This window comes from Canis lupus, chromosome 1, assembly GCF_048164855.1.
Source record: "Canis lupus baileyi chromosome 1, mCanLup2.hap1, whole genome shotgun sequence".
NCBI classification, from domain to species: Eukaryota; Metazoa; Chordata; class Mammalia; order Carnivora; family Canidae; genus Canis; species Canis lupus.
In genome coordinates, this window is record NC_132838.1 from 109,193,776 (window position 1) to 109,218,036 (window position 24,261).

At 56.6% G+C, this 24,261-nt stretch overlaps 1 protein-coding gene and 1 long non-coding RNA gene across 9 annotated transcripts; one reads left to right on the top strand and one right to left on the bottom strand.

Annotated features, from left to right (window-relative positions):
- On the bottom strand, positions 1-23,016 carry LOC140603150 (uncharacterized). Of its 5 annotated transcripts, none has more exons than XR_012006214.1 (4): positions 22,124-23,016; positions 21,560-21,675; positions 6,066-6,220; positions 1-304 (listed from the first exon to the last, which is right to left on the bottom strand). It is a non-coding gene; the product is annotated as an uncharacterized lncRNA (long non-coding RNA). The 5 variants fall into 5 exon arrangements; XR_012006215.1 differs by adding an exon at positions 10,726-10,911 and having other exon boundaries at positions 21,560-23,016; XR_012006212.1 differs by having other exon boundaries at positions 21,560-23,016.
- Positions 14,334-23,361, top strand: BBC3 (BCL2 binding component 3). Of its 4 annotated transcripts, XM_072773769.1 has the most exons (5): positions 16,177-16,195; positions 17,756-17,845; positions 18,263-18,551; positions 19,943-20,133; positions 22,260-23,361. In XM_072773769.1, exons 3-5 carry the CDS (start codon positions 18,278-18,280, stop codon positions 22,374-22,376), a joined length of 582 nt encoding a protein of 193 aa, XP_072629870.1. In that variant the 5' UTR covers positions 16,177-16,195; positions 17,756-17,845; positions 18,263-18,277; the 3' UTR covers positions 22,377-23,361. The 4 variants fall into 4 exon arrangements, with proteins under 4 accessions (XP_072629848.1, XP_072629863.1, XP_072629858.1 ...); XM_072773747.1 differs by lacking the exons at positions 16,177-16,195; positions 17,756-17,845 and adding an exon at positions 14,334-14,456; XM_072773762.1 differs by lacking the exons at positions 16,177-16,195; positions 17,756-17,845 and adding an exon at positions 15,358-15,575.
- Positions 23,362-24,261: the final 900 nt, after the last annotated feature.

Genomic DNA, 24,261 nt, shown 5'->3' on the forward strand with positions numbered 1-24,261 from the left:
AATAATAATTGTATTTGAGTGTAAGAGAGTTGGAACACTTGTTAATGGAACAACACCCTTTTGTTGTAGTTATTTTGAGAGGGCTGAGAGCATGCGCATGCGCGTGTGTCTACCCACGTTCCGTGCTTGTCTACACGTGTCAGCAGCTGGATGCTGTGGTGAGACCCTCAGATGTGACTTTGGTAGCGGGACTGGGGTTGCAGGGGTGATGCGATCATCCAAAATGTCCAAAATGCTGCATCACCCTTGGCTGATTTCCGAACGCAACGTCGTAGGATTTTCCTTGACGGAAGTAGTGGAATCCCTGGAAAATTCAGAATATATTGAAACCATGCAAAGAACACTTTGTGTTTACCAACAAAAGAATCTCTCAAATGCAAAGGCCTGACAAAGTCAAGTGCTGGTGAGGAGGCGCAGCAGCGGGACTCTCGCCCACCGCTGGAAGGGACTCAACATGCCCCGAGCACTGTGGAGTAACCAGTTGGCGACTTCTACTACCGCTGGATGCGAACCCGTGCCCCATGAGCCCCAGATGCACTCCGAGGGATCTACCCAACGGGACTGCATGCACACATTCACCAAACGACATGTCACATACAAGAATGTTCATAGCAGGGGGATCCCTGGGTGGCTCAGCGGTTTGGCGCCTGCCTTTGGCCCAGGGTGTGATCCTGGAGTCCCAGGATCAAGTCCCACGTCGGGCTCCCTGCGTGGGGCCTGCTTCTCCCTCTACCTGTGTCTCTGCCTCTCTCTCTCTGTGTCTTTCATGAATAAATAAATAAAATATTTTAAAGTAATAATTAAAAATTTTTTAATTAAAAAAAAGAATGTTCAGGGATCCCTGGGTGGCGCAGCGGTTTAGCGCCTGCCTTTGGCCCAGGGCGCGATCCTGGAGACCCGGGATCGAATCCCACGTAGGGCTCCCGGTGCATGGAGCCTGCTTCTCCCTCTGCCTGTGTCTCTGCCTCTCTCTCTCTCTCTGTGACTATCATAAATAAATAAATAAATAAATAAATAAATAAATAAATAAATAAGAATGTTCATAGCAGCTTTAATATAATTGCCCCTCTTTTTGCTTAAGATTTTATTTATTCATGAGAGACACACAGAGAGAGGCAGAGACATAGGCAGAGGGAGCAGACTCCCTGCATGAAGCGCCACATGGGACCCGGTAGAAGGCAGACGCTCAACCACTGAGCCACCCAGACGTCCCATAATTGCCCCTCTTATGAGCTGATTCCTGTCCCCTCCGCGACTCACGTGCCCAAGTCCCAACCCCCTACCAGAGCCTCAGAAATGTGACCTAATTTGGACGCAGGCCTTGTATAGAGGTAATTCAGTGAAAATGAGGTCATTAGAGTGGGCCTTAATCCCGTGTGACTGGTGTCCTTGTCAGAAGAGGAGATTAGCAGACACACACGGAGGAAAGCCCATGTGAGGACATGGGGAGAGAACAGCCATCTGCAAGCCAACGGGCGAGGCCACAGAAGAAACTGACACCCTGAGGTAGGACCTCTTGCCCTGAGGCTTATGAAAAAATAAAGTTTTTGTTGCTTAGTGCCATCCAGCCTGGGCTATTTTGTGGTGGCAGCCCTAAGCAAACGGATCCAGCCCCAAATCCAAAGCAACCAGGATGCCCTTCAGTGGTGCAGCAGATAGGCTCGTGGTGGTGCCTTTACACAGGGGAACACCAGACAGTGGTGACAATGACAGTCTCTACCTACGCCCGACAGTGTGGATGAATCTCACAAACATAATGCAGAGTGCCAAATGCCAGAGAGACAGAAAACACATGCTGTGTGATTCTATTGATAGGAAGTTCTAGAACAGGTAAACCTAACCTCTGCTGTTAGAATTGAGGATAGTGATTGTCGGGGGAGTTGGGGGGGAGGGCTTGTTATGTTTTGTTTCTTCCCCTGGGGCTCTGATTACATGGAGTTTGGGATTTGTGGGTTTGTGGGTTTGACAGAAGTAGGTAAGTTATGCCTGTGTCTCAACAACGTTTTAATTTTTTTCAAAATACTATTTATTTAGTTGGTTTTTTTTTAAGATTTTATTTACTTATGAGAGATACAGAGAGAGAGAGGCAGAGACACAGGCAGAGAGAGAAGCAGGCTCCATGCAGGGAGCCGGAGGTGGGAATCCATCCCAGGTTTCCAGGATCAGGCCCTGGGCTGAGGGCGGCGCTAAACTGCTGAGCCACCGGGGCTGCCCCTATTTATTTAGTTTTAAAGATTTTATTTATTGGAGACAGAGAGAGAGTGCAAGTGGGCGTGCACCAGCTGGGGGAGGAGGCGGAAGGAGAAGCAGACTTCCCCCTGAGCGGGGAGCCTAACCTGGGGCTCGACCCCAGGACCCTGGGATCAGGACCTGAGTTGAAGCCAGATGCTCTACCCACTGGGCCACCCAGGCACCCCCTCGTTTTAATGGACTTTGAAAATAAGATTCGAGGGGCACCTGGGTGGCTCAGCGGTTGAGTGTCTGCCTTTAGCCCAGGGCGTGATCCTGGAGACCAGGGATCAAGCCCCACATGGGCTCCCTGCATGGAGCCTGCTTCTCCCTCTGCCTGTGTGTCTCTGCCTCTCTGTGTCTCTCATGAATAAATAAATAAAATATTTAGGAAAAAATAAGATTCAGAAGTCCAAAAAGACATTATAAAAAATGTTTATTTAGTGTTTGTATGTGGAATGGGGTTAAGGTCTAGCATCAGGCACGTCAATCTCAGACGTGAAGATCTGTGGGAAATTCGACGGCCAAGTGGGCGGACTTTCGCAGTGCGAGTTTCCCACTCGCCACCAGGAGGCGGTGTGGCGCACTCCCTGCCGCTTTACACGCGGGACAAGTATTCGTTCTACAAGCAGCCCCTGCCCCATGAAGAGCCTCTCTGTGCCAGGCCTTGTTCTAGTTTTCCGATCTGTGAAATGGAGATTAGGACGTACAGCTGGGCTGGAGGCATGTCCCTGTCGCCGTGGACCTCGCTTTCTCCAAGGGGAGACAGACCATACATAGCTAAACAAATGAATATGTTAATAGGAGCGCTGTGGAGCAAAATAAAACTGGGTGAAGGGACAGCGATGGTTCCGGAAGGCTTCTCCGAGGAGGTGATGTTTGAGCAGAGACCAGAGTGAAACGTGGGAGCAAGCCAGATAAATAGGGGGGTGCCCCAGGTGAAGGAAGAAATACAGTGGCTCTGATCACCAGCCACAAGACAGAAAGGGAGACTCGGCTGGACCCAGCAAGAGGCAATAGGAGGCAAAGAGCCGTACATTCTCTGATACAAACACCAAAGGCTGAGGTGTAGACAAGACAATCTCCTATGAGGCTGAGGAGAGGCAAGGAGGCAATTAAGGGGTCCTGCCTGGAGGAGGTGGCACAAAGCTTGGAGGCCCTTGGGATGATTGACTATCTGTTTTATCAAGATTGCTTTTTTTTAAGATTTTATTTATTTATTCATGAGAGACACACACAGAGAGAGAGACAGAGAGAGAGAGAGAGGCTGAGATACAGGCAGAGGGAGAAGCAGGTTCCACGGAGTCCGATGTGGGACTTGATCCCGGGTCTCCAGGATTGCGCCCTGGGCTGAAGATGGCGCTAAACCGCTGAGCCACCCAGGCTGCCCTGCTTTTTATTTTTTTATTTTTTATTTTTTTAATTTTATTTATTTATTCAGGAGAGACACAGAGAGAGAGGCAGAGACACAGGCAGAGGGAGAAGCAGGCTCCATGCAGGGAGCCTAATACAGGACTTGATCCCAGGACCCTGGGCTCCCGACCTGAGCAGAAGGCAGACGCTCAACTACTGAGTCACCCAGGCGTCCCTAACACGACTGCTTTAAAGTCCCAACTGGCTTACCTACTGTTGTATCCCCAACCCTGAGGGTCTGTACTAACATTTAAACTATATATATATGGAGATCCCTGGCTGGCTCAGCCGTTTAGCACCTGCCTTCAGCCCAGGGCATGATCCTGGAGTCCCGGGATCGAGTCCCACGTCAGGCTCCCTGCATGGAGTATAGTATGTATACACACATATATACTATATATGTATGTATACATATATACATTATAAACTATATATATATATACACATTTACTGTTTTTTTAAGTCTTTGTGGTTTTTTAAAGATTTTATTTATTTATTCATGGAAGACACACACAGAGAGGCAGACACCGCTGAGCCACCGGGGCTGCCCTATACATTTAGTTTTTATTTTAATTCCAGTTAGTTGGGGATCCCTTGGTGGCACAGTGGTTTGGTGCCTGCCTTTGGCCCAGGGTGCGATCCTGGAAACCCGGGATCGAATCCCACGTCGGGCTCCCGGTGCATGGAGCCTGCTTCTCCCTCTGCCTGTGTCTCTGCCTCTCTCTCTGTGTGTGTGTGTGACTATCATAAATAAAGAAAAAAATATTTTAAAAAATTCCAGTTAGTTAATATAGTGTTTAAAGAGCATTTTCTGTGTGGCAGCCTCCCTTTTGTTACATGAATTACCTCCGGAGCTCATCCTAAATCCCTGTACCAACAGTACTCCTCTAACTTCCATTTTATGAAGCAGGACACCAAAGCCCAGAGACACTGTGAGCTGCCCAAGGTCACACGTCCAGCTGGGATTTGAACCCATAGGGATCTTTCTAACTCCCAGAGCTCACTATACCACTTCTATAATAAATCGATTATAATTATTAGTAGTATCGTGCTAGGCAAAATACCTACTCTTCCTGTGACTTAGTTTCTCTAGGTGGAAAATGGAACTCATAATAACATGTTGTAAGAATTAAATAAGTGCCAAGAACAGTGCCACACACAATGTATTTTTTGCTATTATTGCAATTATACATTGAATTCACCAATAACTACTGAGCAAATTATGGAGATTCCACTTCCCAAATATATAAATCTGAATAAATCCAGAATCCTCCCAAATCTCCCACCTCCACCTCCTGCCTTTCAGCATAGTTATAGGATTTAACAAGGGATCCCTGGGTGGCGCAGCGGTTTAGCGCCTGCCTTTGGCCCAGGGTGTGATCCTGGAGACCCAGGATCGAATTCCACGTCGGGCTCCCGGTGCATGGAGCCTGCTTCTCCCTCTGCCTATGTCTCTGCCTCTCTCTCTCTCTCTGTGACTATCATAAATAAAAAAAATTTAAAAAAATCTTCAATCTAGTAGAGAAAATAAAAAAACAAAATTGATCATTCTTTAAAAAAAGAAAAAAGGGAGATCCCTGGGTGGCGCAGCGGTTTAGCGCCTGCCTTTGGCCCAAGGCGCGATCCTGGAGACCCGGGATCGAATCCCTCGGGCTCCCGGTGCATGGAGCCTGCTTCTCCCTCTGCCTGTGCCTCTGCCTCTCTCTCTCTGTGTGACTATCATAAATAAATTTAAAAAAATTTTTTTAGAAGAAAAAAGGATTTAACAAGGTCGGGTGCACAGCAGGTGCATAGCATTACTGCCATTATTTACGATTATTATTTCTCTCAGCCCCTTTCTCCTTCCAGCTGCTCAGGACAAAACCTGGAGTTGCCCAAACTTCTCTCTTTCCCTCACATCCGCACCCAATGCCTCCACCAATGCCATTGGCTCCCCCTTCCATCTGACCCGACAATCACCACCCCAGCCTGAATTAGGACAGTGGCCTCGTCGCAGAGCTCCCGGCTCTCTGCTCACAGTCTGTTTCCCACTTGACCGCCAGAGGGCACCTGTTAGAACTAAATCAGCTCGTCTCCCTCTGCCAAGAGCCCCCCAGTGGCTCCCACCTTGTCAGGGTAAAAGCAGAAGTCTTCATTTAACTCCCTCACAGACCTCACCTCCCACCCCTCTCCCCTTCTTCACTCGCTCCCAGCGCTTCCAGCTTCATAGGAGCTCCTCACCATCCTGGACATGTCCACTCTGGCCTCAGGACCTTTGTACCTGCCCTTCCTTCTGCCTGGGCACTCCTTGCTTTCTCGCCTCCTTTGGACCTTTACTGAACTATCGCTCCCTTGATCTCCCTCGTGAATAAGAACATTCTCAACACCCTTGAGCCCTCTTCCCTGGTTCAAAAAAAAAAAAAAAGTTCAACTTCGAGACTCACTTTTTGTTGTTACTTATGTTCTTTCTCTACTGTCTGTCTCTCCCAGACCAGTGTCAGCCTCATGAGGACAGGGAGTTTTGTCTGGTCTGTTCCATGTTGGATGCCCGGTGCCTACCGCAGGGCCTGGCACAGAGGAGGTCCTCAGCAAAGCCCTGCTAAAAGAATGAATGTAAGAGGAAATGAGCACAGACACCTTGGTGGTGGAACGCATTCCCTTCTTTCCCCGTGTCAGTCCCCAGAGGGCTCCATTCACCGGCCGTGTGACCTTAGGCGGCCGACCTCAGTTCTCTGGCCTCAGTTGTAAATGGAACTTAAGATAATCTCTACCCCATGGGGTCGTTGTGAGGATTAAAGGGGTTCATATCTGCAGCATTCATGACCCACGAGGTGGTCAGCGGCTAACGGGGACGGTTTGCGCGGCGCCTGCGCTTCCGCATTCCGCCGCTGGGGGGCAGCAGGCGCCCGAAGGATTCGTCAGCGCGGCCCGCGCGGGAAAAGGAGCGGGGGCAACTCCAGCAGAGGAAGCTGATGAAATCCAAGCCAACTAGCAGTGAGCTCATCCCGCCCGGGCGCCTCCGGAAGCCACGGGGCCGCCTGGCCTCCGCCTGGCCCGAGCGATAAAGCTCCGGTGCTGAGCCAGGGCGGGAAGTCCTTCCTGAAGTCTGCCCTGCGTGGGGCCTGCTGCCAGAAGCCGAGGCCTGCGGGGAGGGGCGAGGATGCAGTCGTGCATAGTCCCCGTTGACTGCCTCGGCAGAACGAAAAGTGCATTCTGAGCATGGCTGCGGGAGTGAGAGAGAAAGCGGGTGGGGGGAGGGAGAGACAGAGACAAGAGGTGGGAGAGACAAGGGAAGGGGAGACAGGGATGGGGAGACTGAGGCAGAGGGAGGGGAGACAGAGACGGAGAGGCGAGACAGCTCGGCGAAGTCCGACGGAGGGACAGAGAGAGAGAGAGAAGAGATGGGGGAGACGGGGACAAGGAGAGGCAGAGATGGGGAGACAGTGGAGAGCCAGAGGCAGAGAAAGGGGCGGCAGGGACGCGGAGAGAGCGAGAGAGACGGGGGGACGACGGAGCGGGACAGAGACGGAGGTGAGGGAGAGGGATGAGGCCCGGCCGCGGGCAGCCAGCGGGGAGAGGGCCGCTGCGGGGTCACGGGGGGGTCGCGGCGGGGGCGGCCCCGGCGCGAGGGGGCGGGGCGGGGCGGGCCCGGGCCCTCCCCCCATCCCCGGGGCGGCGGCGGCGGCGGCGGCGGCGGCCGAGTTACCGAGTTACCAAGTTACCGCAGGATTCGCGAGCTGCTCACTGGCGAGGCCGCAGCCAATCAGCGAGCAGCGCCGCTGTTCTCGGGCAGGAGGCCCGGAGACGCGCGCACCTTCCCCCGACACCCAGCGGAGCACGCCGACACACAATCGCGCACACGCACCGTCCCAGGGACGCGCAGCATCGCCCCCGCACACCCTCACCGTCGCCGGGCCCCGCGCGCGGACGCACACTCGCCAGGAACACGCCGACACACACCAGATCCGCGTGGGCAGGCCCGGGCCCGGGACGTCCAGCGCTGCCCAGACCCGCGATCGCAACGATCGCAACCACACACTTTACCCCAACACGCGGCCTCATCGCCCCGACACACGCAGTCTCCGTGACTTAGTCCCTACAACACACTGTAGTATCAGTGACACACGCGATCACAGTGACACCCTCATAATCCCATAGCCCATGTATCCCAATGACACAATCACAATGACACAGTCACGGTGGCACACAATATTGCAGAGACTCACCATCTCATTAACACATATAGAGTCCCATGGACACAAAACATCACTCTGACAACACAGTTGTCACACACAATGACACACATAATCACAATGACACACAGCCACAGTGTCACACAGATGCACACTCTCAGTAACATAGTCCCACAGACACACAACATTTTAGATACAATGATAGTGTTACACACACAATCCCACTATACACAGCACTGCCCAGGCACACATGATAATAGTGACGTGCATTCACATCTTCCCCTTGACACACAGCAAGGCACAATGACACACACTATCACAGTGATACAACAAACCCGGCACACTACACCACAGAGGATACACCAATGCACCCACCCAATCACACTAACACAAGGGTACAATGACACAGCACTTTCACTAACATTTCTACTAACACACATCATTCCAACACATAATGTAATCCCAACATCACACAAACACACAACCATGGACACACACCATCTCATGTACAATCCCAAAATCACACAACCACAATCACATGGACACACACCACCTCACCCATGCACACCAGTGCACTGCACAAAACAACACATTGACACAAACAACACACAGACACACCATCACACACTCACACAGCACACCAGAACTTCACAGGATAGCACACTGACACGCAGTCACAGTCACAGACACCCAATGGGACAAACGGTAGCCGGCTGACACACAGCACCATCTTCCTGACGCACACAATTAACTGCTACACAGTGGCACACTGACAGTCACACACACCCACACACTGCACCTTGGCACAACCACCACCCTCACATGTCAACCCTTTGACACACAGCACACTGACCCAACAGACCTCCAGAGAACTCTCCAGTACACAAACACACAGTCACACAAACACCACCCCCATCCTTGCCCTTGCCCCAGTAAGATGTGTGCAATGTGGGATGCTGGAGGGGGTGGGTGTGCTGAGTGGGCTTGTGTGTGTGTGCGTGTGCTTATGCCTCCCCCTCCCGGCCCTTCCTGGGGGGGGCGGGGCCATGCGGCAGCCGCTGTTACCGGGTAAACTTCCCCGCCCCCCCAGCGCGGCCATTAGTCAACCCCCCCCAGGATGATGTCATCGCCTCATTCTGGAGGCTGAGTAATCCTCGACTCCGCCCCCCCCCAGGTACCGGGGTAGGGGCGGGCCGCACCTGGGCTCACCAGGGTCTGGAGCTAGGGGCTCTGCTCCCTGGGTCTCTCTGGGGTGGGGACTAAGGACTCTGAGGCTCTCTGGAGTGGCCTGGGGACTCACGTCAGGGTCCCTGGAGGCTGGAGGCTCCCAGTCCTGGATCCCTGGTGGCCAACTAAAGGCACTGGAAGGCTGGAACTTCCAGACCTGGGGGCCAGAGCACTCTAGGGTCCCAAGACTGGGAAGAGTCCCCCTGCACCACTGTGAGGGGCTGGGTCACCTCGGCAGGTGTCTGGAGGGAGAGGTATCTGAGAGACTGGGGGTTTAGACTCCCAGGTCCGTGGTACCCTGGGGGGGGGGGGAGCGGTCATTGCCATGGAGTCAAAGGGTGACTGTGGGGTCAGATGCCCGAGTCCGGGGAGATCAACAAGCTTGACCCTGGGGGAAAGGGTTGGGGATGGGGGGTGGAAGCTAGCAGATCTGCACCCTGGGTCAGGGCAGGTGGTCATCTGGATGAGTTGGACACCTGAGAGTCTGGGGACTGTTGGGGGCGAGGGGGCTTCCAGTACCAATAATGGTGAGGGCCAGGATGCCCATCTGGGCATCTCAGAGCCTGAGACCCAAAAGCCCAAGTCCCTGTTTTGGGAGGTGGGGGGAGTGGGGATGCTGCGTCCTAACTTTTACAGCATCAGACAGGCCTGGAGTCCCCTTTTGGGGGCACCCTCAGCCCTTGTTTCCGGGGACTGGGAAACTAATCCCCTGGGGTGCTGGAACTCATACCCTGATGTCACAGGAGGAGGGCATGCCTGGGTCCTTTGGGGAGGGCAGGGGCCCTCCTTATGGGGTCAGGACTCTGGGTCCTTTTCTGAGGAACGGAGGAATGGGGAATCCTCAGCTTCTTTTTCAAGATGCCCGAATCTTGTTTTGGGGTGGGGGTCAGGACGCCCAGGGCTCCTCTGGGAGGGGGGCGCTGGGTCCCCGTTTTCACAAGGCCAACTCCAGCGTACCTTCCGGGCGGGTGGAGACAAGGGCTGCGCAGCCCCTGTTTCCAGCCCATCCCAAGTGCCCATCCTCGCCCGGGAGCGCGGGGCGGGGTGTGGGGGGGAGGGGGATGGGACGGTGCCCAGCCCGGGCCTCACCCCAGCCGGCCGCAGGCTTGCAGGCCGTGCGCCCGGCGGCTCCCCGGGGCCCGGCTCCCCGCCCCCCGCGCCGAGGGCTCCCCCAGATCCGCGCGGGCGGGCGCGGCGGCGGCCAATGAGCGCGCTCGCCGTCTCCGGGAGCCGGGCCGGCTCTGCCCGCCTGGCATTGGGCACGCGGTGGGCAGCGGCGGGCGGGGCCTGGGGGTCCTCGCGCCTGGTTGGGCCAGGCTTGTTGCTGGGTAACGGGGCGGCGAGTTTCCCCTGGCAACGGCGGCGGGTACCGCTCACTGGCTGGCCGGGAAGGAGGGGGGGCGCGGGCGCAGGCAGGCCCCGCAGACCCCAGCAACAGCGCGCGGCCCCCGCCCCGCCGGGGAGCGGTAACCTTCACACGCGCCGGCCGCTCGGACCCTGCGGACACCCGCGCCCCCGCCCAGCCCCCACCCGGCTCCGGTCCAGCCCCGGGGCCTGGGAGGCCGGCTGCACCCGGGAACCCAGGAGGGCCCCCTCCCCACCGCGCGAAGCCAGGACTCAGGCCCTGCAGTGAAAAGTTAAGTCCTTCCCAACTCCCTCTCCCCGATCTGCGAAATCTACTCACCCGGAATGGCTTACGAGATACTGGGGAAGGTGGTGTGGGTCTGCAGTAAGACAGCTGGGACATTTATTTTCTAGAACCAGCGCTTCACACGGAGGCCACTACGGCAGGGCACTGTTGTAAGTGCGTTGCGAACCTCGACCCACGTAATCCTCACAGTTCATTTGGGGTCCCGTGCTGACCCTCTTTCTACAGACAAGGAAACGGAGACAGGGAGGGAAAGCTGCTTGGTCAAGGTCATCATTTGAACCCAGGCAGCCTGGCTCCGGAGTCTGGGGCTTTTATCCCTTCACTGTGCCGAATGTCCCTTTGAGAGGCATTCATACTCACAGCTTTCTTGAAAATTATTTTTTTATCGTTTTTATTTATTTTTTAAGTATCTCTGTGCCCCACGTGGGGCTCAAACTCACAACCCCGAGATCAAGAGACCAGGGCTCTACTGACTGAGCCAGCCAGGGGCCCCTGAGGCATTCATATTCAAAATGAGAAACTTGGGACCCCTGGGCTGCTCAGTGGATGGGCGCCTGCCTTTGGACAGGACATGATCCTGGAGACCTGGAATCGAGTCCCGCATCGGGCTCCCTGCATGGAGCCTGCTTCTCTCTCTGCCTATGTCTCTGCCTCTGTGTGTGTCTTTCATGAATAAATAAATAAAATCTTAAAAAAAATGAGAAACTGTGCAAGTCCAGCAAAGCACACTAGTGGCTGGCCTGTGGGCTCCTGGCTTGCGACCCTCGCCCATCTTGGGTCTTAGCTTGAAATCCTTGTTTGGAGTCTCAGAGAGTCAGTAGACCCCCACACTGGTAGCATTCATGATGGGTAACATGCACTAATTATCCACTAGGCCCTACTGCTTTCTTTTTATCGACTTTCTGCAAAATCCTTTGAGGTAAGGACCTGTGCTCTCCCAACTCCAAGCAGAGGAAATTGAGGCTCAAACACATGACCACTGGCCCAAAGCCACACAGCAAGTTGGTGGCAGAGCTCGAGGACAATCCTAACTCGGGTCATTGAGACACAGAGTTCATTCTCTAGTGAGCTCTCCCAGCCGGCTTTGGAGGGATGGGCCACAGCTATGGGGATCCTGACTGATTTCTCTTGCCTGAGGGTCCTCATGCAGGGGTGATTGTGCCACCCAGGGGATATATGGCAATGTTTGGAGACATTTCTGATCGTCACAAAGTGGGAGCGGGGGTGCTACTGGCATCTAGTGGATAGAGGTCAGGGATGCTGCTGAGCATCCTACAAGGCACAAGACAGTCTCCAAAACAAGGAAACATCTGGCCCCTAATAGAGAGGCAGTTGAGAAACCCTGGTCTACACCAAGTCTGACACCACCACCACCACCAGCCACTACCACCCTCGTCCCTGACAACCACCCCACCACAGGCCCTTCTCATTTTCTCTCCAGCCGGTCTCTTCCTCACTCTGACTTTCTCCACTTCCCTGAACTGAGTCTTCCTGTCTCTCTCTGTTTGTATCTCTTTGTACCTCGGTTTCTCACCCTCCATCAGAGGTGTGGGTGACCCTCCAATCTTAAGAGATACCTTGTGTCCTCACCCCCCTCTAAAAAAAGAGACTCTTGTCCCCTATCCAGTGGAGCAGGAACCAAAGAGGCAAGGTGGAAAGGAGGCCCAGAATGCTCTTCCGGGAATTCAGAGGAGGGAGTCCCTTGGTCACTCAGGAGACCAAGTAAAGGTGGAGGTGGGGAAATGCAGGCTGGAAGACGCAGGTTGGGCCATCTCCTTTTCTGTACCCCTAGGGTAGAGGTCTCAAAAGGGAAGTCCTTAAGCTAGTCACAAACTTTCTTTTTCTTTGCCCACAGAGTGTTTATTTTTTTTAAGAATTTATTTATTCATTCATGAGACACACACACACACAGAGGCAGAGACACAGGCAGAGACAGAAGCATGTTCCATGCAGGGAGCCCAATGCAGAGAGAGAAGCAGGTTCCATGCAGGGAGCCCAATGCAGGACTCGATCCCGGAACTCCAGGATCATGCCCTGGGCCGAAGGCAGACACTCAACCGCTTAACCACCCAGGCATCCCACACACAGTGTTTAGTCTGGAGTTTGTACATCTCTAGAAGGAAAACACTTGTTCCAATTAGCTACAGTCCCCACCACTCCCTATGGTCTTACACGGGACTCGTTTCTCTCATTTATTTAATCATGGCCCTTGAGGTTGAGCCCTCTCGTCCGGGGTAATAGGATGCCAGAATTTGGAACAGGATCTGGACTAGACAGTGGAAAGGATCTTGACTGGTGACAATACTATGGCCTGGGAAAACTCTTGGCCCACACCTCTACCCACCAAGCCAGATTCTTAGGTTCTTCACATTCATTCCCCTCCAGTCTCCCACCCCGGTCAGGACACCCCCACATCTCGTCTCCTGGTATCCAGTCTTCGATTGGAGCAACTGGAGGGCACAGGCCCATGAGTAACGGGCACAGGATAGACTGTGAGCTAGCCGAGGGCTGAGGCCTATTCCCCAGCTTCATCAGTGCCAGGCACAGAGCAAACACCCACAGTCATTAGTTACATCGGCGATAATAGTTACCGCTTATTAGGTGCTCACTCTGTCAGACAATGCACTCAGTGACTTCCATGCATGATCTCATTTCATAAATGTCCAAAGCAGCATTTCTGACACACCTTTAAACTTGGTCTTCAGTAAGAAACACACTTTCTCCATGACCTGCTGTGTATTCCCTATGTACAAGCAATGTTTCCACAGTAAAGTATTTTCCTTTGACTTCAGATTTTTTTAAATGATGTTTCGTTGTTGTTTTTTTAAATTTTTTTTTATAGCCTAGTCAAGAGCCACTTGAGCCGCAGGTAGAAGGACACCAGGGAAGTATTTGGGGTGACTGAAATGTTCCAAATCTTTGATTGTGGTGGTGTACACACATTTACACATATAGTGTACATTCATCTCAACTCATCAGACTGCACACTTAAAAAGAGTGAACTGAATTACGTGTAAATATATCTCAATAAAGTTAAAAAAAAAAAACTAAGATCCACAAAAGTGATTTCACAATGCATGGTTTGCTCGTGACCCACAGTTTGAAAACTACTGGGAGGAAGGGAGATGAAGGGAATGAGGGAGGGAGGGAGGCTGAATGAGCCATTTATTTATTATGTAAGTAAGTAAGCTCTATACCCAATGTGGGGCTTGAACTCACGACTTGGAGATCAAGAGTTGCCCACTCTATGGACTGAGCCAGCCAGGTGCCCCCCAGCTCCCTAATATTTATAGTAGGGAGATTTCACAGGATATATGCTTCCTGCTTCCCTTGGGAAATAGAGGAATCTGGCCTCAGAGGGAACCAAATCCGAGAACCCCGGAGAAGCCCACTTTTGCCCAGGTTTGGCATCCCTTCTGCAGTGCTGGGTGCTCAGAGATGACTTGCCCCATAGTTTGCTTAGGGGTGTGACACAGAGGAAATGGAAGGTGCAGAGGAACACAAAGCTCCAGGGAGGGAAGGATACAGAATCCCCAAGTCCAAGCCAGGGAAAGAGTAACAAGGAGAAACTGAGAAAGGGAACTGAAAGCCAGGAGGCAGGGTGCAAATCAATGCAGGGGCTGCCCGGGCATGTCCCTGTCAGGTGCTCGGGGTTTCCTTCTGGCCCTGTGGGTCCCCCGTCAGATCTGTGCCAAGCGCGGCTAGATGTGCCTGCTCCAGAGTGTGTCCCCATCAGTGGGCCAGTTACCAGGAACCTGTTACAGGTGTGCCTTGCGACTGTTCTGGGGGTCAGTTTTTATTTACGTCTGATTTGATCTATGTCTGTGAGGGGCAGTTTCTGACAGTTCTGATGTGTCAGCTGTGAACTGGCGTGGGTGGGTTTGTGTGCGTCCCTGTATAAGTGTCACCTCGATCAGGCTGTGCGTCCAGGTGTCCCTGTACAGGTATGTGTGTGTGTGCGTGTGTGTGTGTCCACCTGCGCGGATCAGGAAGCGCGCCTTTCCTGAGAAGCTCTCAGCCTCTGACGACGGCGGGTGTGCTGGGGACGCCTGCTCCGTGGCAATGTTTGTGAACACAGTTTGTGGGTGCGGGTGTTTTGCAACACAGCCCCGTTCACCGTGTCGGTCGGGGTGTCCCCCCATGGCCTTCTCGGCGATCGGGTCTCCGTGTTTGTGCCTGGGCGTGTGAGTGTGCGCCCCAGGCAGCGTGAGGCTTTGCACATCCACGTCCGGGCCCCAGGTGTGCGTTTGTGCGCGTGTGGCCGTATGCCTGCCAGCACGTGACTCTGTGTCCCCCGGAGCGCGTGTCTGTGGGTCCCAGTCAGTGTGTCAGTGTGTCAGGCCGTCGGGGCGGCCCCGGTCCGCACAGCTCGGGGCTCCTCGCCGCCGGCCGGGCCCGCCCCGCCCCCGGCCGCAGGGAAACCCCCGCGCGGAGGTAGGGGGGGCGCGGCGCGCGCCTGCAAGTCCCGACTTGTCCGCGGCGGGCGGGCGGGGCCGTGGCGTCACGCGGGGGCGGGGCGTGGGACCCGCCGGGCGGGGGCGGGGCGGGGCGGGGCGGCCGCCGAGCGGGCCGGGGATCCGCCGGGCGGCCTGAGACGCGGCGCGAGCCACATGCGAGCGGGCGCCTGGCGGCGGCGGCGGCGGCGGCGGCGGCAGCAGCAGCAGGATCGGCGGCGGCGGCCACGACGCGGACGCGCCTCCAGCCCGAGCGGGAGCAGCAGCGGCCACAGCAGCAGCAGCCGCCACTGCAGTTAGAGCGGCAGTAGCCGCCGCCGCCGCAGCAGCAACAGCCGCCGCAAGGAGCGGCGCTCGGCGGGCGCGCCCTCTTGAAGGAAGCCGCCCGCCCCCCATCACCGCCCCCTCCGGCGTGTTCATGCCCCCGGGGTGAGTGTGCGCACCCCGAATCCCCGTCGGCCGCGATGGGCCAGGCCGGGTGGGCTCCCTGGAGGAGGTGGCAGGACTGCGCTGGGAGAGCCGCGGGGGCGCGCTGCATGCCCACACCGCGCCTCGCTCCCTCCCCACCCTGCGTCCCACGAACGACCCTGGGTTGGGGTAGCTGGGCGGGAGGCACTGAGGGTCCGGGAGCGCAGGTGCCTCAGCGGTCTGGCGGGTTTGTTTACAAACAATGGGGTGCGGGCTCGGCAGCGCCCCCTGGCGGCCAGTGCGGGCCCGGGGAAGTGAGTCGACCCCGACTGCCCCGGCCCCCGCAGTCCGGGAGGGGCGCGGGGGGGGGGGCGGCTGGTAGGGGCGGCCACACCCCAGGCGCGCGCCCGCTGGGGGCGGCGACAGGGGGCGGCTCGCGGGCCGTGGAGTCTGCAGCTCCTGCGGGCGGGGGCTGCGCCCCAGCAACAGCCGGTTATTGGCCTCTCGCTCGCCTGGCGGGCGGGGCGGGCGCACGTGGCGGCGGCGGGGTGGGGGGGTGCAGTGACAGCAGAGGGGGGAGCCTGGGCCCGCCGTGGGAGCGCGCGTGTGCGGGGTTGTGGATCTGCAGGTGTCTCGCTTGGGTGTGTGCGTGTGTCTGGCTCCGAGTTTGTGCTGGGGTCTGCAGGGAGTGGTGGTGTCAGTCCAGGGGAATGTTGGGGCTGTGGCCCGTCGGGGTGTGTGTTTGAGTCCCCGTGTGTATTCCTGAGGTTCTTCCTATGTATGCCGTGCCCAAGGGGTGGGTGCTGTTTATGTGTAGTGTACCTGTGTGTGTGTGTGTGTGCGCGCGCGCGCTGTGTTCTGGGTGAGAGTTATCTGTGTGTGCTGTTTGGGGGTGATTCTATGGGTCTGTGTTGCCTGCGTGTGCACTCCAGTGGATGGTTGGAGTGTTTGTGTGTTGCTTGAGTGGGCTGTGTTTGAGGGTTTATATGTGTGTGTCTTGCCCGATGTGCTGTGTTTGTGTGTGCTTGTGTGTCTTGACTGTGTGTACTGTCTGTGACTGTCTGTGTATATCTCCAGGGCATGTGTCTCCGCTAAGCATTTGTGATGGTGTGGCTGCTGAATGCAACGTCTGTTTTCCTTCCAGGTGTGTGTGTGAATTCTGTGGTGTGTGTGTGTGTGTGTGGTGTGGGGGTTGTCTCGGTCTGTGTTTGGCTTGTGTGTCTGGCATCCGTGTCTGGGAATTGAGGATCTCAGCTCTGTGGGGTCTGTGCAGTGTAGTCAGTGGGTGTTGCTGGCAGCCTCTTGGAGTACGGGGCTGTGTCTGAGCCTCTGTGTGTGTCTTGTGTGTGTGTGTGTTGGGTCTGAGGGGCTTGTCTCTGTGATCGGCTGGCTCATGTGTGTCATGTGGGCTGCGTGTGTGTAGTGTTTATGTCAGTCACGTGAGACCAGTGTTTTCTGTGGGTGCTTTAGGTGTGCGCGCCACCAGGGCTGTGTGGGATTAGAGTTAGCTGTGGTGTGTGCGTGTGCGTGTGTGTGTCCGGGGCTGACAGTTGGTGATGGTGTTTCGAGGTTGGTGGAGGAGGATGAGTTGATGTCTGCTCTTCTGTGTCTGTGTGTCATTGCCGGCGTGTGTGGAGAGGCATCTGGGTCTGATGACATGTGTCTGTGTGTGCCTAATTTGCATGTGTCCTGGGGTCTGACAGATGGGGACCAGAGGGGCGTGTTTTGGTCTTGTCGGTCTGTGTGTGTCCATGTCTGGGTGGTGTTGATATTTGTGTGGGTCCTGAGGTGTGCAGGTCTTACCTCTTGGGTATGTATGGGGGGAGGGGCATGTGTGTTGGAGAAGTGTGACAGTGCCTATTTAGTGTGCTTCTGTGTCTGTGATGGCTGCACTATGTGTGTGTGTGTGTGTCCGTGGGCATATCAACAGTGGTCAGTTTGTAAGATTCTGACAGTTGGTATATGTGTGGGGATGGAGGGGGTTGTACCAGCCCGTCTGCATTGTGTGTACACTCTTCTGATGGTCTGTGTGTATGTGTATCTCCACGTTTTGGTCTGTGTGTGTGCCCTGTGTTGGGTCCCAGTATCAGAGACTGGGACCATTTCTGTGCAAATGGGAGATGAGGTGGGAGGTCAGGCTGGCAAGTTCCGAGCGAGACCTTACATATGTGGCGTGTACCCCTCACACCCCTACCCTCCAGTAGTCCCTGCCATTTGGGTCCTGCATGAGTCCCTGTGTGTAGCCAGAAGTTAGCCCCACCGGCCCATGCCCTGTGTGACTCCCAGGCTGGGTGAGTTTGTGTTTGGAGGCTGTCACCCCTCATGCACCCACACACCTGACACACTCCTCCATCTGGGTCCTGTGTGAGCCCTTGGACTTGCTGTGAGAGCCAACCTCCTTGCCCCTGTCGTGTGCCCATCACCATGTGCATGGGAGGCTGTCCTCAGCAGCCAGTGCCCTGCGTCTCACCCTTGGTGGGCGTGTGTCTTGTGGGGCCGGTCACACAGGTCCACATTCCCCCATCTGGGCCCTGTGTGTGGTGGGAGCCTTCCATGGGTTTCCCTGCGCCTGAAATGTGCTGATTGCTGTGTGCAGGAGCTGGGGGGGGGGTTGTCCTGTGTACCCCAGGTTGGGGGGGTTGTTGCCGGGCCCTGGTGTCCCCCCTGCACCTCCCTGCTGACTGCAGCCCTCTCCCCCTGTCCTGCAGGCCCCAGGGAGCGCCATGGCCCGAGCACGCCAGGAGGGCAGCTCCCCGGAGCCCGTAGAGGGCCTGGCCCGCGACGGTCCGCGCCCGTTTCCCCTCAGCCGCCTGGTGCCCTCGGCCGTGTCCTGCGGCCTCTGCGAGCCCGGCCTGCCCGCCGCCCCTGCTGCCCCTGCCCTGCTGCCCGCTGCCTACCTCTGCGCCCCCACCGCCCCGCCCGCCGTCACCGCCGCCCTGGGGGGCCCCCGCTGGCCTGGGGGTCCCCGCAGCCGGCCCCGAGGCCCGCGCCCCGACGGTGAGTGCCGCCCCACCCGGGCGCCCCGGGATGCTGGGAGCCGGGAAAGAGACCCTGAGCCACTGAAGAAGTGGGAGCGAGTGGGGGGAGGTGGCGAGCCGGCCGGGCCACAGGGAGGGTGTGGCCAGTGTGGTCTTTGTGTTGCAAGAAGCAGGAAGACGGAGTGGGAGGCTGGGGGCGGGGGGAGGCCGAGTGGGAAGTCCCTCCTGGAATCTGACTGCAGTCCGCGAGTTGCGGCCCACGGCCTTTTCCGGGCCTGGGGCAACAGCTGTTTCGCAGCCCCCCTCCCCTAGTCTGGGTCTCCTTAACCTCCCCGAGGACTGTGGTTGGAGAGTGTGGGCAGAGCGAGAGGACTGTCACTTCAGGACTTGGGGGGATGGGGGTGGCCTTTTGCCTTTCTCCGCATCTCTGGTCGGGCCGCCCTCTCCGCAGTCCGGGCGGAGGAAGGGGAGGGGGAGGGGCCATTGTGTGGGCAAAGTAGGGGTGGGGGAGGCGAGAGTGGGAAAGTGAGTCTTGGGGAGGGAAGGGTTAAAGGTCCCCTGCCGGATGGGCTGTTAACCCTGTGGTGCCCTGCTAGCCCCATCCCAGCGAGCACGCTCGGGGGCAGGGAAGATTGTCCTGCTTCGCCTCTCCACCCCAAGGCCTCACCCTGTCCCCGGAGCCCAGGGAGGTCAGGGGAGAACAAACTTCCCCGGCTGGGTTCCCAGGCGGCGGGGGCAAGAGGGGCCGCGATTTCAGGACTGCAGTCACAGGTGTGGAAACTGAGGCCCCTCGCAGTGACTGGAGGGAGGAAGAGACTGCGGGGCAGCTCGGAAGGGGGTGGGGCAGGAAGGCATCTCCCGAATCCCAGCCCCCCAGGCCCGTGCTCGGAGGCAGCCAGTCTGGCCTCCTGGTCTCCGTGCCCCTGCCACATCCGGGGGTGTGGCTTCACTGTGGTTGGACACCAGAGGGCAGGAGACCTGAGGCTTGTGACTGGGTGTAGTCAGTCGCCGTATCCCTATGTGACCTTGGGCGGCTTCTTACGGTGGGCCTCAGTTTCCCCATCCGTTAAATGGAGTCGGCAAAATTTGGCCCCGTTTTGGAATAGTTAGGTTGGAATAGTTAGGAAGGACCTCCAGACTCACACGGGTAGTGGGGTGGTAGTTGGCCAGACAGGTAACCCCCAGAGCGGCCTCCCCAGGACCTCTCCTTCCTTTCTGGTGCCTGGAGAGAAGCTGAGAAACCTGGCCTCAGGAGGGGAAAACGGAACCGCTAGAAATGAGGCGGGGAGCAGAAAGGAAATCGGGAGGCTGGACAAGGGAGAAGCGGGCCCTGGCTAATCGGTCCCACCGGGACGCCGCAGGGCCAGCAGGGGTGGCGGGTGCTGACCGCGCTCCCCCGGCTTTTCCCAGGTCCTCAGCCCTCACTGTCGCCGGCGGAACAGCACCTGGAATCGCCGGTGCCCAGCGCCCCGGGGGCCCTGGCGGGCGGTCCCACCCAAGCAGCCCCGGGAGTCCGGGGGGAGGAGGAGCAGTGGGCCCGGGAGATCGGGGCCCAGCTGCGGCGGATGGCGGACGACCTCAACGCGCTGTACGAGCGGCGGGTGAGTGTTGGGGGAGGGGTAGACGGCAGGTGGGACTTCCCGCCCGGGAGGGGGCTGCGGGCGGCCCCGCCAGATGTGCGGCAGCTGCTGCCCGGCGCGGCGGGGTCGCGCTGGGGACAGGCAGGTGGGAGGGGCGACGGGCCCACGGACCTGCCGAAGGGCCCGCGCCGCGGCTGGCACGACCCGGGCAAGGGCCGGGACCGCCTCGAGCGCCGCGGCGCGTCCGTGGCCCGCGGCCGCGGGGACTGAGGGCGGCGCTCGGCGGAGCAGCTCATATATCCCGGGCTATTTATAGCCGGTGAGTCAGCAGCGGCGGCGCGGCCGCGCCCGCCCCTCCCACCCGCCGGCGCGCGCGGCCAGCCCCGCGCCACACAGCTTCCCGGGCGGCCGGGGGCGGGCCCTGGAGCCCCGCCCCGCGGGAGGCCCCGCCCCCGAGCCCGCGCCCGCGCCGCGGCCTCTCGTTAAAACGAGATCTTGGAAGCCTGTGGCGTACGGCAGAGAACAACAAATATCAGGGTGCCGACCGCCCAGCTCTGTCCAATCCGAACACTGCACCCGCACTGCTTGCTTATTGAAAGAAAAACAAAACCCGGATGCGGTGAAGCCCCTCGCTCCCCTCCCTGACCCTCTTCTCCTCCTTTCCAAAGGAAACCTCTCAAGTTGGCTTGTCCCATGACTCCGCAGGTGTTGATTCTTTTACTACGTATTTATCAGGCCACAAACAATGCTTACGTTTGCGGGATGTTTTTGGCTTAATATACATGATATGGTGTGCTCCTCTCCAAACTTTTCCCCCCTGTATTGGGTTGGAGATTGATTATGTGGGCAAGGAAGCTTTTAGTTCATACACTTTCACTGCTTTGTAGCATTCTGTGGGATCAACATACAGTATCCTTGTTCATTTTCTCATTGACGGATATTTAGGATTTTTTAAAATTTTCAAATTTTTATTGGCTTGAGTTTTTTGTTTTTTGCTTTTTTGCCTCTTCCAAATGATGGATATCTCCGGTGCACTTGTGTGTACCTCCAGAGTAGAGACCTGGGTGCTCTGCCCTCCTCAGCTTTACTAGATGATTGCTAGCTTGCTCACACAGATAGATGGCTGTGCTAGGTGGCATCCCACCGCAGTGTGACACTGGCAGGCTTTTCAACTGATGCCATTATGAAGTGCCCCCTTTGCTACCTCCTGGCTGCAAGAGCTAGTGGGGAGTGATGAGGGGGCAGGGGGTGGTACAAGGCATCCCACACCCTGGCACCTACTAGGATCATCAGGAAGGTTTATCTGACCTTGTTCTCATCTGTAAGATGAATTTTCTCATCTGTAAGATGAATTTCTCCTCCTTTTGTGGGGCTAATACTAGGTGGGTCCTGCTTATTAGCATCTGGCCATGCACTCAGGATAGGGGGTGGGACAGGGCTAGCTTACCTTTAATTTTTACTCACGGGGAGTCTTTTCTTCTATGTAGCTTCCTTCATTTTCACTTTCCTAGCAATTTGGAACTGAGAGGGTCCTAGAGGCCACCCCAAGCCTTCATCCTGTTGCTGGAAAGAGGGCAGGGGTTAGCTTTGCCTGGATATACTTCTGTGCCTGCCTCAGCACAGAAGGTAAACTATTGTTCCCAGTTATTGTCCTTCCACAGATTGTTCTAGAATCACTGAGACTAAGGAATCTGACTAGACTGAGACAGGGAATCACATGCTCTCTTTTCTCCCCCTTCCCACTATTGAGGGCAGGCCAGGCCATGCTGCCATCCAGCCTCCCCCACCCTCAGGTCTGGCTGACTTTGGCTGGGTGACTTTCTCATCTGGAAACTGGAGCCTAGGGGAGCAGTTGCTTGATACATGCACTGTACTGAGGGCGTTTCGTCTGCATCCTCTCCATCCTATTCTGTTCTAGATGAGGATGCTGTCTTCCCCTGAGATGATGACAGGGGCCCCCAGTGGTGGGAGTAGCTGGGATTTAGACCCAAATAACAATAATAGTACCTACCACTGAGGGTTGGTTGAGAGTGTAGCTAGCTCACTCTTAGGAGGACCGTGTCTTCCTCCTTGCTGCCCTTGGGCCTGACCACCAATGTGTCCCTGTCACAGGATGCTCTAACTTCCTCTTCTCTCTCTCCCCCTAGAGACAAGAGGAGCAGCAGCGACACCGCCCCTCACCCTGGAGGGTCCTGTACAATCTCATCATGGGACTCCTGCCCTTACCCAGGGGCCGTGGAGCCCCGGAGATGGAGCCCAATTAGGTGCCTGCACCCGCCCGGTGGACATCAGGGACTTGGGGGGCAGGACCCTCCCACCTCCTGATGCCCTGGCCAGCGCGGGGGACTTTTTCTGCACCATGTAGCATACTGGACTACCAGCCCTGCCTGTCCCAGGGGCAGACCAGGGCAGCCACTCCAGCCCCAGCCCCGGCCTAACCTGGGTGCACTGATGGAGATGTGGACTCCTGGGTCCCTGGCTGAGAAGCCAGGGGAGAGAGGGCTGACGGACTCAGCGTCTGAAGGCGGCGGTGACGGAGAGGGTGGGGACGGAGCCGCCCGCTTCTGCCGCCCACCACCATCTCAGGAAAGGCTGCTGGTGCTGGCTGCCCGTTCCAGCTGCAGGGGTGACACTGGGGTGGGGAGTCTCCATCCCAGTGCTCCTTCACTTTGGGCCTGGCCTCAGGCCCCTGGTGCTTCCCCCCCTCCTCCTGGGGAGGGGGCCCGTGAAGAGCAAATGAGCCAAACGTGACCACTAGCCTCCTGGAGCCAGAGAATGGGGTGGGTCTGATGGCTGCCCCAGCCCAGCGCCCAGCCATCTTCCCTGAGCCAGCCGGCGGGTGGTGGGCATGCCTGTCTCACCTTCATCTGGGGGTGGCCAGGAGGGGCCCAGACTGTGAATCCTGTGCTCTGCCCGTGACCACCCCCCGCCCCCATCAATCCCATTGCATAGGTTTAGAGAGAGCACGTGTGACCACTGGCATTCATTTGGGGGGTGGGATATTTGGCGGAAACCGCCCCAGCCTTAGTCCCCAGGGCGAAGCGCTGGGGGGAAAGACGGGGAGTCAGGGAGGGGGGGAATCGCAGAAGAGGGAGGAGTCTGGGAGCGGGGAGGGATGGCCCAGCCTGTAAAATACTGTATATGCGCTGCTGTAGATACCGGAATGAATTTTCTGTACATGTTTGGTTAATTTTTTTTGTACATGATTTTTGTATGTTTCCTTTTCAATAAAATCAGATTGGAACAGTGGATACTCTTTCTGCTTTCTTTCCTCACATGGTCTGGTCCAAGCCTCTGTGACTCCTAGGAGGTGAGAGAGGCAGTCCACAGAGCACATCTGCTGTCTAGTTGTACCCAAAGGGTGGCTAAGGAGAGTGGGTGCCACTGTATGCACTCTGCCTTCGTGCATCCCTACACAACTCTCACCAAACGCAAAGCCCCATGAGGGCCGGGTTTTAAGTAATCTCCACACCCAGTGTGGGGCTGGAACTCACAAGCCCAAGATTCTGAAGCTGAGTCATCCAAGAGCCCCAAGGGCAGAGGGTTTTTTCTCGGTGCTTTATCTTCACTGGATAAAGTGTGTCCTGGAAGCTCAATATTTACTGGACGAATGAACGGCCTATAACTTATTCAGAAGCACCGCCATGAGGAGTCCTGGGGAACAGGTCAGTAATGAGACTGATCTTGTGCCTGCCCTCATGGAGGCAGGTGATATCTGGGAGAAGACCTCAAGCTAAGATCAAGGTGAAGCTTCACCTATGCAGCTGCCCTAAGGCCTAACACGCTGCCTGGCATAAGAAGCCTGTGATTAATATAAGGGGAGCTCCTGGGGCAGCCCCGGTGGCACAGCGGTTTAGCGCCGCCTGCAGCCCAGGGTGTGATCCTGGAGACCCAGGATCGAGTCCCACATCAGGCTCCTTGCATGGAGCCTGCTTCTCCCTCTGCCTGTGTCTCTGCCTGTGTCTCTCTCTGCGTGTCTCTCATGAATAAATAAATAAAATCTTAAAAAAAAAGGGTTGGGGGGGAGCTCCTACCGTTATCCTCCTGAAAACAAGGCAACCGGCCAAATGCTTTCCTTATGCCCTCTCCTACATGACTGGCACAGACACAGGTTCAGATCCCAGGTCTGTCCCTTCTGGTAGTCCTCAC